At 38.9% G+C, this 13,993-nt stretch overlaps 1 protein-coding gene across 4 annotated transcripts in view; it reads right to left on the bottom strand.

Moving 5' to 3' along the window:
* Vav3 (vav 3 oncogene) overlaps window positions 1-13,993 on the bottom strand; it is a 345,230-nt gene that overhangs the window by 49,138 nt on the left and 282,099 nt on the right. For all 4 annotated transcript variants that reach the window (XM_006501820.4, NM_020505.2, NM_001378987.1 and 1 more), the window contains one exon: window positions 8,390-8,526. In XM_006501820.4, the coding sequence (XP_006501883.1) occupies window positions 8,390-8,526 (137 nt within the window). The remainder of the gene's footprint in view (window positions 1-8,389; window positions 8,527-13,993) is intronic.

Here is a 13,993-nt window from a genome sequence, read left to right as displayed (position 1 = left end):
CACCTGCACCAGGAAAAATGCAACCCTAAGTGGCCAGTTCCCTACTTGCTATGCATTTCATTTGTAGACAATTTTATATAGCTTTCAAGAAAAAAGAAAAGACAAAGACAGAAAGAAAGAAGGCGCTGCCAAAATGAATCTCTTAGAATGGAAGACAGAACAGCGTGCATTTTCACAGCTCAATTGACAATTCATTGTTTGAAAGATGTTATAATGAAAATGCAGAGAGCCCACTTACTTCAATAGAAATTACTGTTGTGATAATAACAATGCGCAGGAGACTAATATCTATTCAAAGACAGAGAGTCCCAATACATCCTGGAGGGTAATTTGTATGCTCTGGGCATGGTGTGTGTTGAAAACATGACAGTCTACAATAAGATCTGACTTTCTGCATTAATGAGTGAAGTGACTCACTTGAAAGAGAAAGCAGTTGAGAAAGCAAAAATTCTCAAAAATGTACAAATAGGCCAAAGCTCTTAACGAGTACAAAAGTCCTTTTAAAAATTCAAATGCAAATTCATTTGTGGTAAGTACTTCAGACTTTAATCTACAGGCTAAACTCTGTGAGTGTTTTTCAAAATAGAATTTACAAAAACCTCTTAGCAAAAACCTCAAAACAATGCATTCTCTCTCCTGACTATTCAGATCATGAGGATTAGAAACTGAAGGGATTGTTTCTGGTCCTTCCAATATGAAACACAGTGGGAACCACTGTAGGCAATTTTTATGTATTTGGATGGACGACTACATAGGTGGATAGACTAACGGGTCTGTCTAGATGGCTGGGTATTGTTTAGTGACTACAACACAATATTACGGATTTATTTTACAGCGATCACTGTCACTCTCACTTTTTATGTAATTAAATTTGAGCCTTTAGACTTCTCTGGTTTTTGGCCATCACACTGGTACATGACAGGCAATAAAACTCAGCAAATGGAATTTGGATTTCCTAAATTCTAGCATAGGAAATGAAAAAACACTCAACTTGCTTCTTGAGTGCTAATTATGTATAATCTCAAATGAGATAGGATAAGATACCAGAAGGAGTGTTTGAAACTATATTCTTGAAGCAATTTTAAAATGCAGTCCCTAAGAGGAACTCACAAGGTGAAGGGTAAAGCCATTAGCTATATGTTTTCTTTGAGCAGGAAAATGAACAAAGTATGTAAATGGAGACCCTGTAAACATATGTACACACAGAGAACTTTAAAAGAGCCAAAATCTTCTTTATATATGAGAACCAACAAGGAGGAAAGACCCTACTGTTTTGGTTTTTTAATAAAACATGAAATTAAACTGGCCAGTTTTCTACTATGAACTGTCCATATGTCCAGTCTGTAAAACAAGTTTATTTCATTATGACAGCCTACTTGAGGACTTTGCAACATCTTTAGACATGGTTCAAAATACAGAAAACAAATATATCAATTTCAATCTGAGGTTTGGGGCCAGCATAATTTTATTATATGCTGATAATTTGAAAACACTTCCCTTATTTAATATCTATCATAGCCAAAAATAATTGAGTTCATCGGAACACCTTGGGTTTTGGCAATGTATAATAGATTGGTTTTCAACCAATGAGCACATAATGAGCTGGACACAGTGCCATAATTACCGTGGAATCTTACCAACTTGATCATGTACTCAGTGGCTCACGCATGATTTATTTGGAGCTTAATGCAACCCTGGGTTCAAAACAGGCCCACTCTATCCTGATCTTTGGGAAAAGGGCTGTATGTTGATATTATAAAGCCCCAGCCAGTGATTTCAACCAGTTTTATGAATACTACTCTTGTCTGCCCACCTCATGTGATACCTAGAATTAAGCTACATAGTAATTAAAAGACCTTATCCAAGCCATACAACTATTTGGCTACCAGTAAATGACTTCACTCCAGGATTTCTGACTCCGCTTCTGTTCCCTGCAATAACTCCAGCTAAACATGCTTTAGATGATATAGAGGTACTCATAAGACAATGTTGGCACACGTTATGTCTAAGCCAGACTCTAGGTGAAATTTTAACATATGCCTGACAATGTAAACCCATTACTAGTTGGCAGCAAGCATGAAAGATTCCTCTAAAAATAAGAGATCTAATGTCAAACCAGTGAGAGTTCATTCTGGGGCAGGAAGGTGTCTGAGCAGGGAATTTAGAGCTAGCACTCAATGCATAATCGCTATCTGAAATAAGTGTGCTAACTGTTCTTCTCTATTCTAAGCATTAGCCACTCTTCTTCCTAACCATTAGATCTGCATTCCACTAAGAAAAAGTCACAGACACGTTTTGTCATTCAGAGCTTCCGCTCATTTATCCTGTGATTCTCTTAGAGTATTTCCAATGCTGTTTTAGCACCACACCAGAAAATCTTCACACCTCTAGGCAGCTAAAGAGAAAATTAGAATTAATAGCAATTTTCTTTTTGCCTAGGGGGAAAAAACCCAGAAGACTGTACAAGATAGTAAGGCGGGGGAAGTATGAGCGCGGCTGGAGGAAAGCCTAAGTTGTCAGATTCTCGAGACGGTGTGCTATAGGGAACAAAATAAATAAAGACATAAAAGTCTGTAAATATGATGAAGAATACTGAAAGTCCCTCTCAAACCTACCATTCTGCAAAATTACCAAACAAAAATTTTAAAAGGTGTAATTAAGTCCTATGTATCTAAGGCATCAGAGAAATAGGAAACAGATTTGGTTAGGAAAACATTACATGTACAGTTCTCTCTTCAGCAGAGTTGAATGCTGGTGAGCACACACTGTGCAGCCTTCTAGGAGTCCTGCTGAGCCATCCCCATGGTCTCTGCTGTGGTCTCAAACATACCACTGTTCAGGTACCACTTATATGCCTCAATAGCTCCAATATTTTGTGCTTAGCCTCACTATTTTCTATTGATATCTCTAGAATGAGAAATTGACTGGCTTTTAGAATCCTCAAGGGCGGCTTATAAAGTAAGTTTATTCTTAGCACTGCTCAGACAAATCCCAAAGTGTTTTCTGTCTGTAGTCCCTGTTACTTGGGTGTTCTCTGGTGAACTTTCTCAGAGTTCTGAGCTTAAACCAATGCAAAGCATTAGAAGTCACTGCACCAGCTCTGGGTCTAAAACTTTAAAATCTGACAGCTCCTGCCTTTGCATTTCCAGTAGGCACCTGCAACATACAAAGTCTGACCCTGACACCACTACGGTGAACAGAACTTTAAAAAGTTCCCAAGCAGGTATCTGTAGTCCACAGCCTCCACAGAGTTCCTGACAGGGTCAGTCCCAAGTGTCCCACCTGGGATCCTAACCACTGCATGCCCTCAGTTGTTCAATGCCATGTTAATATCAAACATGGCAGAAGAGTCACCTTACTAACCTAGAACATTCTAAGAACCTACAATTCATCGTTTAGTGAAAACAGACTGGCATACTGTCGGAGACTTCATGATACTGAAGAAAACACACTTCAGGCAGCATAAAGAAGCATCAAGCTTATTAGGATATCATGAGGTAATTCAGTCATGAAGACACGGCACAGGATGAAAGTTAAGCACTTAGACTCGGGATCAAGAATCTCTAGGTTTGATTCCCAGTTCTTCCCAGTGACTACGCAACTTCAGGTCAGCTACTCAACTTCTCAGTACCTTTGACTGCTTATGTATAAAATAAAAATTACAATAGCAATTGGGTTTTTTTCCAGAATTTTCACTACTAATACATGTGTAACTATATTTAAAATACACTTTTAAATCTACTTTGTATCCAAAAAAAAAACTGTATAATAAATTTGAGTTGATTGTGGTTTTTGTTGTCACAAAATATTTTTTTAATGCCAACTTCTGCCTGATAATAGGGGTTAAAGCAAGGTAGTAGACAGGATAATAAAACTATCACTGCTGGGTTTGTAGTAAAATGCCATAAAGTAGCAGGTAGAAGCTCATGGAGATTTTTCTAGTTGCCTTCATGTTGCTGTGATAATGTCCCATAAAAAGCAACTTCAGTTTATAATTAAAGGTTATACTCTATCATTGTAGGAAAGTCAACGTAGGAACTCCAAAGAGTAGTCATAGCACATCTACAACCAAGAGCAGTGAGAAACGAATGGATGCTTGATGGCCTATTTCCTTGTATTGGAACAACTTGATTTCTTCACTCTTAGACAATTCAGAAACCTCCTGACCAGGAGATGGTGCTTCCTACAGTGGACTGTGTTCCCATATATAAATTAACTTAACCAAGACAATCCCCCAAAGACATGCCCACAGGCCAACTCAATCTGAACCATCCCTCGTGGTGACCCTCTTCCCAGGTGATTGCATGTTATGTCAAGTTGACAATTAAAGGTAATCATTGTAAGGATGTTGAGGGTTACATAGTTAAATGGGCGAATGGTAAATTAAGAAGTCAGCAAAGGAGCAAGGTTGCAGCACTGAGTCTATAGTTCATAAACACCTGTTTCTGTTAAGAAACAGACATGTGAACACTGTTTGGCCAGAAGGAGAGCATGGAAAGACATTAATAGATTGTGTAACCATATCTGAATTTCACAGGGGTATGCAAGATGGCTGTGGTAGGCAAATTCTATCAGCAAGGATAGCAATTAAAGATAATCCCAGATGTCACAGGGCACAAAAGGGAGGGGAAGCATGATGATTTGAGCAGAAATTTTGCAATGTAGATGGAGAAGAAAAAATACATTGAGGGTGATTTAGAAGCTAAATAAAGAGGAACTGATGAGCAAGAGTTATAGAGGAAAAAATAAGAGGAAGGATAGAATGTACAAAAGTGTAAGAGTTGAGTCTAGGAGGGTAGATAGATTGGGTGATTATTGTCACCAGTCAATAAGGATATATAACACTTAAGCAATATTGTTGATTTTTTTGACCTAAATGACATTTGTAGGACAATTCTACTGCATATGCACAGAATAAACATCCTTTCTAAGCTTATTCAGAACATTTGTCAAGCACTGACATTTTCTGGGTGATAAGACAATTCTTAACTAATTTAAAATGATAAGTCACATAATCTATATTCTCCTGTGAAGAGATATTAAATTAGAAATTAATAACACAACAAAGATACCTGTCCAACCTGACTCTAACATTATATAATACAGACATAAATAGAAAGATACCAAGCTGTCACTCAGCTGTATAATTTTTATGGTTTTAGATACCAACGAGGAAGGTCAGTGGTTTTTAGTCAGAGAGATTAAGAACATTTGGAAGATTCCCTAATACTTGAAAACAAGATAGTATATTTCCTAACTTCCTAGAAGAAAACATAAAAGAGCAATTAGAAGGTATTCTGAGCTGACAGAAAGTAAACACAGAGTATAGCAGAGGCTAAGAAGGCAGCCAAAATAGGACTTAGAACTTGCTGTGCTATCTACATGTGTTAGGAAAATAAAACAAAGTGAAATAAGCAAGTCAATAAACCTATGTGTTACCTTAAGAGCCTAAAAACAAACAAAACTCCCAAACTAATAATTAAGTCCAAAATAAGGAGAAGAAATTAAGAATAATGTCTGGAGCAGAAATCAATGATGTAAGGAAAAAGGAGAGAGAGAAGCAAAGAAACTGCGACCTACTTCTGTGTTAGGAATAGAAAATATCAGAGCTGTCTATTGAGGATTAACTAGGAGAGATTCCAAGGAGGAAAGGCTGGGAATAGGAAGAGGGATGACAGAAATGACTCTATAGATACTACATCAACAATTCATATTATGAACATCAGACAATTAAATTTAATCCCACATACAATGTACAAATTCTTAGAAGGAGACCAACTACCTTAACTCACTAAAGAAGAATCAGATAGAAGCAGGCAGCTCTTCACTTACAGAGACATTTAGTTTGTACTTGGAAGAAACTGTCCTGCTTCCTGCGAAACATCATCCTCAGTAGTAAAGAACCTGATGCATTTCTCTCAGAGCAGCACTACAGCAATGACATTCTCTCTTGTCACTACCACTTCACACTGTACAGATGTTATAGCCATTGCTGCAAGGTAAGAGAAATCACTTCAAGGATCTAGACTGGAAAGGATGAAGTAAACATAGTTGTTTATATAAAACTTCTGATGGGGTATGGTGAAGAAAACTCTAAGAATAGCAGAAATGAAGAATAGTGACAGGATAAAGACTCAATGTAGAAAAAGTTCCTCATGGGATGGAGAGGTGATACAGTGGGTAAGAGCACTTGGTTGCACAAGCTTGGAGATCTGAGCTCAAATCCTCAGAACCCAGCTAGCAAGCAGGACATGCTCCCTCACACCATGACCCCAGCACTGTGGGAGCTGGAGACAAGATCACAGATGTGGCTCACTGGCCGCCAGTCCAGCTCCAGGTTCAGCAAAAGACCTTGTGGCAATGTGACAGAACAGGAGGAGACTTGTTGTCTTCCTGTGGCCTCCATTAGCATGAAGTAGCTCAACAATCTACATATGAACCTGTGCACATACCACACACACACACACACACACACACACACACACTCACACACACTCACACTTAATATACCAAAAATCCATACAAAAAGGAAACATATATTATTGTAAAGTACATAATATTTTTTTAAAAGTACAAACTTATCAATAGTCTGAAAGCAAAACCATGGTGACCTTAGGGTAGGAACTAGAAGAACATCATCAATGAACACAAAATTCACTTGAGAGACAGAGACAGAGACAGACAGACACACACACAGAAAGACAGAGAGAGAGAGAGAGACAGAGAGGCAGAGAGAGACAGAGAGAGCGAGAGATATGTCAAAAGTAAAAAATTGCCAGGCAGTGGTGGCGCACGCCTTTAATCCCAGCACTTGGGAGGCAGAGGCAGGTGGATTTCTGAGTTTGATGCCAGCCTGATCTACAGAGTGAGTTACAGGACAGCCAGGGCTACACAGAGAAACCCTGTCTCAAAAAAACCAAAACAAAAAACAAAAAACAAAAACAAAAACAAAAAAATGAAACAAAAAAAAAACAAAGAAAAGTTAAAAATTATACATTTTAAAAATGTATGGTTTATTGTTTACTCAGAGTTGCTCTTCTGCTTTCTACATAGCAGTACTGATAACAGTTAAGCGTAGTAGGATGCTAGACGGTGGCTGGAGCAGAAGCAGAAGCTACTGAGTCCAGACAGAGTGCGGAGTACTTCCATGACGACTTTGCGTGTTAAGGGACAAAGATGGTGAGGGAATGGGGGAACCTGACAGAACAACCTGGGCAAAAGACTGAGTTATATGTTTGAAACATAGAGAGTGTGCACATATAAATGTGCTATAGACTAGATGCCAGTACAGAAGGAAGAAGAAATTTTAGGACAGAAAATTCAAGAAGAAAGGAGTCTTGAATAAGGGGGACATTGTGGGTCCAAATGAAAATGTGTCTAAGTGGATGAATATAAGTCATACATTGAATTTGCTATTTTTCTCTTCCTGTTCTGGGGAGGATGAGCAATAAGAGGACAAAAATCCTTGGGAAACATGTTGAGATATCAGGAAAGTCACGAGCTCCAGCAGTTGAGATGATGACCGTGGAGATAAGTATTGGATCTAAGCACATTCTGACAATGAAACAGTTATAAATGTGCATGCTTATGTTCACAGTGGGCTTTTTCATCTTATGCCCATTCTCTGTTTCCTTTTCCTTTAACCATGATCACAATCCACTCACCTGCCATTCTTCCTACTGAGCCTCCTCTCCCTCCGTTATGTTCAATGTACAATGAATAGTTAAAACATTCTTCAACTTTACTGGTAAATACTTCTACACATATAAAAAAACACATGTTCTCTTAATGAACTATCGCAATCAGGTAGCCAGCTATATAGACTCTTAATACAGCATATCACATTTATCACAACAAAAATGTCTAAATCAGAGGTAGGCTGATTAGCAAAACAGAATTTCATCACTAACAAATATCAACAAAATCAATTACTTCTTACATTTCATATATTTTTTAAATAATGCTTAGAGAGCCCCTAAGATTTCCAGATATGGTGGGTGTACAAAAAAATCAAATAGGGCCCCAAATGGCCACTGGCAAGTAAGTCAGGTATTTTCCATGGATTGAATTCTTAATATATTAAAGCCATGCATGCTAGATCATACCCACAGGGACTAGGTTAGGGAAAATGTTCCAACCAAGTATGAATTTTTAATAAAAATGGTAATTATGACTCCCAGCCCTGACACTGTTTTTCCTTAGCGTTATGGCACTCATGGCCATCTTGGCCTTGTACACATGGAGACGCTTAATAAACAATAATCCCACCATGCCATGTATGGTTTCTGCGCTGAAGCACAAAATAAGGTTTTAACAGCCAGAGTTTTAGTTTGTATTCAATAGCTAGTCATCCATTAGATCAAAATAGTTGTTATCATCTGGATAGTACCTGCCAGAACACACTGTGTGCATCTCCTCTCAGAAGTTCAACAGTGTCGCCTGCCTGGATATGCAATGGTGGTCCTTCATGAAGCCCTGGGGCCGGGGTGCCAGTGTAGTTCCTAATGACCTGCATCTTCGGCAAACCTGGAAACAAACAACACGCTGTTTACAACAGAAAAGGCAATGTCCTGTGGAGGCTACACGTGCTACAAGAACAGGAAAAGTAGAGTCCATTCTCAGCATTAAAATGATTAATCCTGCCAGCCTCGAATAAACAGCTCAAGACAGAAAGAATGCTTCTTAACTTTCTCCTCACCTGAGATGGTGAACGAGTAAGAAGCAAGCTGATCCCCTGATCCCTCACATACCTTTCCTTCCCTTACTGTCAGTCTCTCTCTTTAGTTGGAAAAAAATCTCTTTCAGCTGATGCTTGCTTCATAGAAAACATATCACGTTTTGGAAGAGAATCAATTTTTTCATCAGCTCTACCCTTTCTGCCTATTACTTTCCTCTTGGGCACTGGCTGATTTCATCACTAAGGAGGCTCACCCTTTATGTGTATGTATCACACTGCCCAGTAGACGGCTCCTATCTTAAGGTTATCTTTGTAATTCAAAAGCAAAGAGGTGATGGATGTGGGACTGCAATTCTTGAGACATTTATATGGAGAAAGTGTCTGGGCTCAAATTTAGGCTTGCAAAACAGACCCAACAAATGGAACATGTCTAAGCCAATAGCATCAACAATATTAAAAACACAGATCCATCCCTGTCTTGCATTTATGTCAATGTGCAAGGAGGACCTCAGTTCAATATTTCATTTCAGAGAACAGGCAGCTTCAATTATATAGGGGCCTAATTGCTCCGATACTGCTCACAGATAGATGTACGGCCTCAAAGTCACTTTTTCATTTATACATGAAGCTTCTCCCTCCTAGAAGAGAAATCACATATAAACATTGCCATCTCAACCATTTAGGGGCATAAGCTATTATTTATTACACCTGAGGAGTGTGTATTGTAAGGAACAACCATGGTGGCTGGATGGAAGCACTGTACTCGATATTTGGAGGATCAGTGACTATCATTTGCTTCTAGATATCCCAGATACTTTCAAAAGGCTCCATAAAATGTTCCAGCAAGGAGCTTATAGAGATCTCAAAATCCCTTGCAACCATTTGCTGCCCAGCCAGAGCAAGGGACAGAACACATGCTGCTGTAAATACAACAGAACCAAAGGGTTAGTCAAGGCATTCTCATGAACCCAGTCAGGGGAAGGAAGGCACTGGGTTAAATCGCCTGACCTTCGCTCCACTTGAGCTGTTATGGCTGAGGAGGTCCAAGATAAGTTCCCCTTTGCTTCAGTGCTCCAGAACCCCTGAAGGGATGGTGACTTTTTTCCTACATCTTTTGTGGACAATTTCCCTACCCAATGTTATAAGGCGGCACACTAATGCAGACAACAGACTTTATTGTTCTTCCCCCAAAACAAAGCCTCCCAAGGTAAAGCAGTCATCAGACTTGTTTCCCACATGCGAAATGCCTTGGGTACAGAGAGAGCCTATTTTACAGTCTATTAAATTGCTACTACTAACCTAAAATGAAATCTACACCTCCCATATGCATGAAGGATGGCAGAGCCTCAGCATGTGTGGAAGGCTTCAGTAGAATGTAGACTCCTCCACATGCAGTCTTGTTGCATGACAGGTCTTCCATGTTTGGCCTGAGATCTGTACTTAGTCTGTTTTCATTGAGAATCATCAATGCTTGTGAAAGATCTGATCTGCTTGATTCCCTAAGAAACTTTGATTTTATTCTATTTTAGAAAAAAATATGCTAAAGGCAAGAAAGAATAGTTTTTCAGCCTGAAATAACTCATCTGACCTTAAATAACAAGGCCATAGAAGAGCTGTGACCTTCGTTCTAGCTGTCTGGATGACACCTGATGGTAATGAGAGTTCTTTTATTGTCAACATGCCCAAGGTAGTCAGTCATTCTCAAGAAAACATGATTAAAAAAATGCATAGATATTTAAGGAAGCACATTAACTATGATAGCAGCTCACTAAGTATACATTAGAGATTATCATATAAAAATGTCCAGTCTGCACACACAACTATGAGAAGCCAGATCCAGAGGGACACTGCCTCGGGTCTATTTATATAGATTGAACTGCCATAACACATGTAAAATAATAATGTCTAAAATAGAAAATAATACACAGGTGACCATGGAGTGACTAAGAAAAGTGTTCTGTGTTGCACAATAGTGATGAAGGACTTGGCTTTTAAGGTGTGATTTGTTCCTCTTTACTAATTCTATCTTTTTAGCTATCGCTTTCTCAAGAGCAGCTGATCTAATTGCACATTATCAGAGACAAGTTGTCCATCTAGTTCCTAAAATAAAAGTGTGTTAGCTTGGCCAAAAGAAGGTTCGGCCCATGGCCATATTCAAAAGTCTGTTGTAACTAGTATAAATTTAATCACAAACTAACTAGAAAATACAGGGTTCTTCGAGTAATTTGTTCCCCCCCCCCCATGGGAATAAATTGTAACCTAATGATACAAAAGAATTTATGTCATTCCCAGAATAACCTGTGGCTTTTTTTTTCTAATGGGTTAATATGTCCCATTTCACCATTGTCTATTGTTGGAGCCATAGAATTACAGAGATATCAAAGAATAAAAGAATGAAATGAGAGCAAATTGATGTAATAAAAATGGTCACTTTGCCCCTTGCTTCAGGGCCAGCATTCAACACTGGTGGGAAGAAAGGCTACTTCCCAAAAGGTTCCTTTATATTCCCTGCTTTAAGGAGAGGGAGAGGGAGAGGGAGAGAGAGAGAGAGAGAGACAGAGAGAGACAGAGAGAGACAGAGAGAGACAGAGACAGACAGAGAGACAGAGACAGACAGAGACAGACAGACAGATAGAGATAGACAAAGAAACAGAGAGACACAAAGACAGAAACACAAAGAGACAGAGAGACACAAAGAGAGAATAAGGTCCAGTAGTATTTCCATGAACATAATCACAGTAATTGAGATTAAAAATCTTATTAAAAAGGAAAAAGGGATTGGTTAAACTGTCACATCAGCAGTCTACTGTCAGTTTAATACTTAGCATAATCTGCTATCACAGCAGGCATCACACTCCATAAATGAGATCAAAAACAGACAGTAAATTACATTTGCAGATGCTCAGTCCAGGATTAGGCATTTGCTATTAGTTTAGATTCCGTCCTTTTCTCCTCCTTAGAGCTTGCTGGGCAGGTTCCAAACTCTCTTTAAAATTGACCAGTACAATCCTTTGGAGGTTTCCAGAGACTGAACCATCAACCAAAGAGCATATATGGGCTGAACCTAGGCCTCACACACATATGTAAGCAAAGGTATAGCCTGGTCTTCATATATGTTCCCCAACAACTAGAACAGGGGGCTGTTCCTGAACCTGTTGCCTGTCTGTGGATCCCATTCCCCTAGCTACACTGCCTTGTCTGGTCTCAGTGGAAGAGGATGTACCTAGTCCTGCAGAGACTTGATGTACCAGGGTGGGATAATACCCAGTGGGGGGACCTCCCTCTTCTCAGAAAATAAAGGGGACATTGGAGGGAGGAGCTGTGGGAGGGGGAACTGGAAGGAGAAGGGGGTGAATATTGGGATGCAATAAATTAATTAATTAATGGGAAAAAACTGGACTATGACAGAAAACACGCCCTACACATTCCCATGGCAACTCATTGTGGCATCTAGTTTATTATCAAGATTGTCTTCTTAAAATATCTCTCTCCTTGACACGCCTCCTTCCATCCATAATTTCTCTGAAGAAGGAAAATCTGTTCTTTAGTTTAGACTTTAAAAATTCATTCAACCTAAAACCCCTAAAGTCTAAAAAAAAAAAACCTTTTTAAAAATTCCCTTTTGGACTATACAGCAAGGACTACTGAAATATAAAAACGAATCAACCAAACAAAACAAACATTAACTATAAGATCAGAAAATGCACTTTCCTCATTGCTAATAACCAGGAGCAAATAATCAACATTTCTCTCTGAAAATGACCCATCATACTCTTTATTCTCACATAAGAAAGCCACTTCTTTGTGGATAGAGAGTTGTTGCCTCAATTTCTGCTCTGGGGTTATTGGTGCAATCACTGGGCTGTTCATCAAAGTCTGAACATTCATAATGCAATTACCCTCAGGCACTAACAGCACAATAACCCCGTGTAACTTTTAACACATACATTTGGGCCATCTTGGAAATTCCCTAAACGGAGTAGAATCAACTATCTCTATCTAAGGGAATATTATGACAGTGTATCTTAGCCAAAGTTAGGGCTCCCACCAAATATTTATCTTGGCATCCTTTACTCCCTACAAGAAGTTGTTATATAAAACACATACAACACCCTGAATTTTTCTCTTTAAGTTTTGCACACTTGTAATTTTGCTTTGTCCTATGCTAAAAGATCTCAACCCATCCTCGTACACATGGAGATTTAGCACATGAAAGAAATACCATCATTACAACAATGGTCAAACTCCCTATGATAGCCATTAAGTTCTAGTTAAACAAAACATATGGAAGTACAGCAAACACTAAAGTTACACTAATACATCATTGTCGTCAACAGCAACAACAAATACAAGTGTTTTTAAAGGAGGACCTGAAAGTTCTTTTCAAAACGGATTCCCTCAAGAACGCTAAAGAGCTTTTTAAAAATGTTAATTCACAGTAGAATCTTATTGGAAACTTGCCAGATAAAAACTATTTCATTGACAATTTTCACTTAAACTCTTAATTGTCAGAGAACTCAATACTAGCCAGCAGCATGTCTTCTAAGCAGGGCAGAGTGAAGGCTACAACATAGAGTAGTATCCATTCACCATGCTGAGGTTCTTGCCCAAATGCAGCTGGCTTCTCTAGGGCTATACCTTACAGGAGGATGCTGCGTAGCAGACAAACAGGCTGCCAGTTATGTGCTAACCTTTCACCTCTGAGGCCTAATTTAAAATATAAGCAGAGCCACATTAAAAAGTAATTAGTCCTACAAGATGTCAGAGGATGTTCTTGGTTTAGCCTTGGAAACTGATCACAGTTTGAACCAATGCCTTCATTCATTAACAGTGATTTGAGTATTCCACAGTGCTGGGCACGGCAGTTCCAACACAGAGCAAGAACAAGGTTCCTTTCTTCCCCTGGCTCATTTTTTTTTTTTTGAAACACACAGGTGGCTGACTCCAAAAGTAACATTACATTGAGCCATGGATATCCTTGTGGGGGAGTCAGAGTGGGTAGGGTGCTTTTAAAGGATAGTACCATCCATAGAAGTTTTAGATTTTTTTTTTTAGGTTAATAAGCCTTGTGTAGGATCCTGAGATACATGTTTGATTTTTCACTATTAGTTTTTTGGCTGGGACTTCTAAACTTTGGGCAGGCTTTGAAATCTCCTTCTTGTGGATACATGTCTGAAACCCATGACCAACTCACCATGAGGAAACTTGCTTTTGAGACAATTACAGTGAAGTAAGTAAGTAGTGCTTGGCATCATTCCAACAAAAATCTCTTTGAATCAGCCTACAGGGTGCTGATGAAATGGTTCAGTGGGTAAG

This window comes from Mus musculus, chromosome 3, assembly GCF_000001635.26.
Source record: "Mus musculus strain C57BL/6J chromosome 3, GRCm38.p6 C57BL/6J".
NCBI lineage: Eukaryota > Metazoa > Chordata > Mammalia > Rodentia > Muridae > Mus > Mus musculus.
The sequence above is the reverse complement of the archived record's forward strand: the minus strand, read 5'-3'. Positions and strand labels throughout refer to the sequence as shown.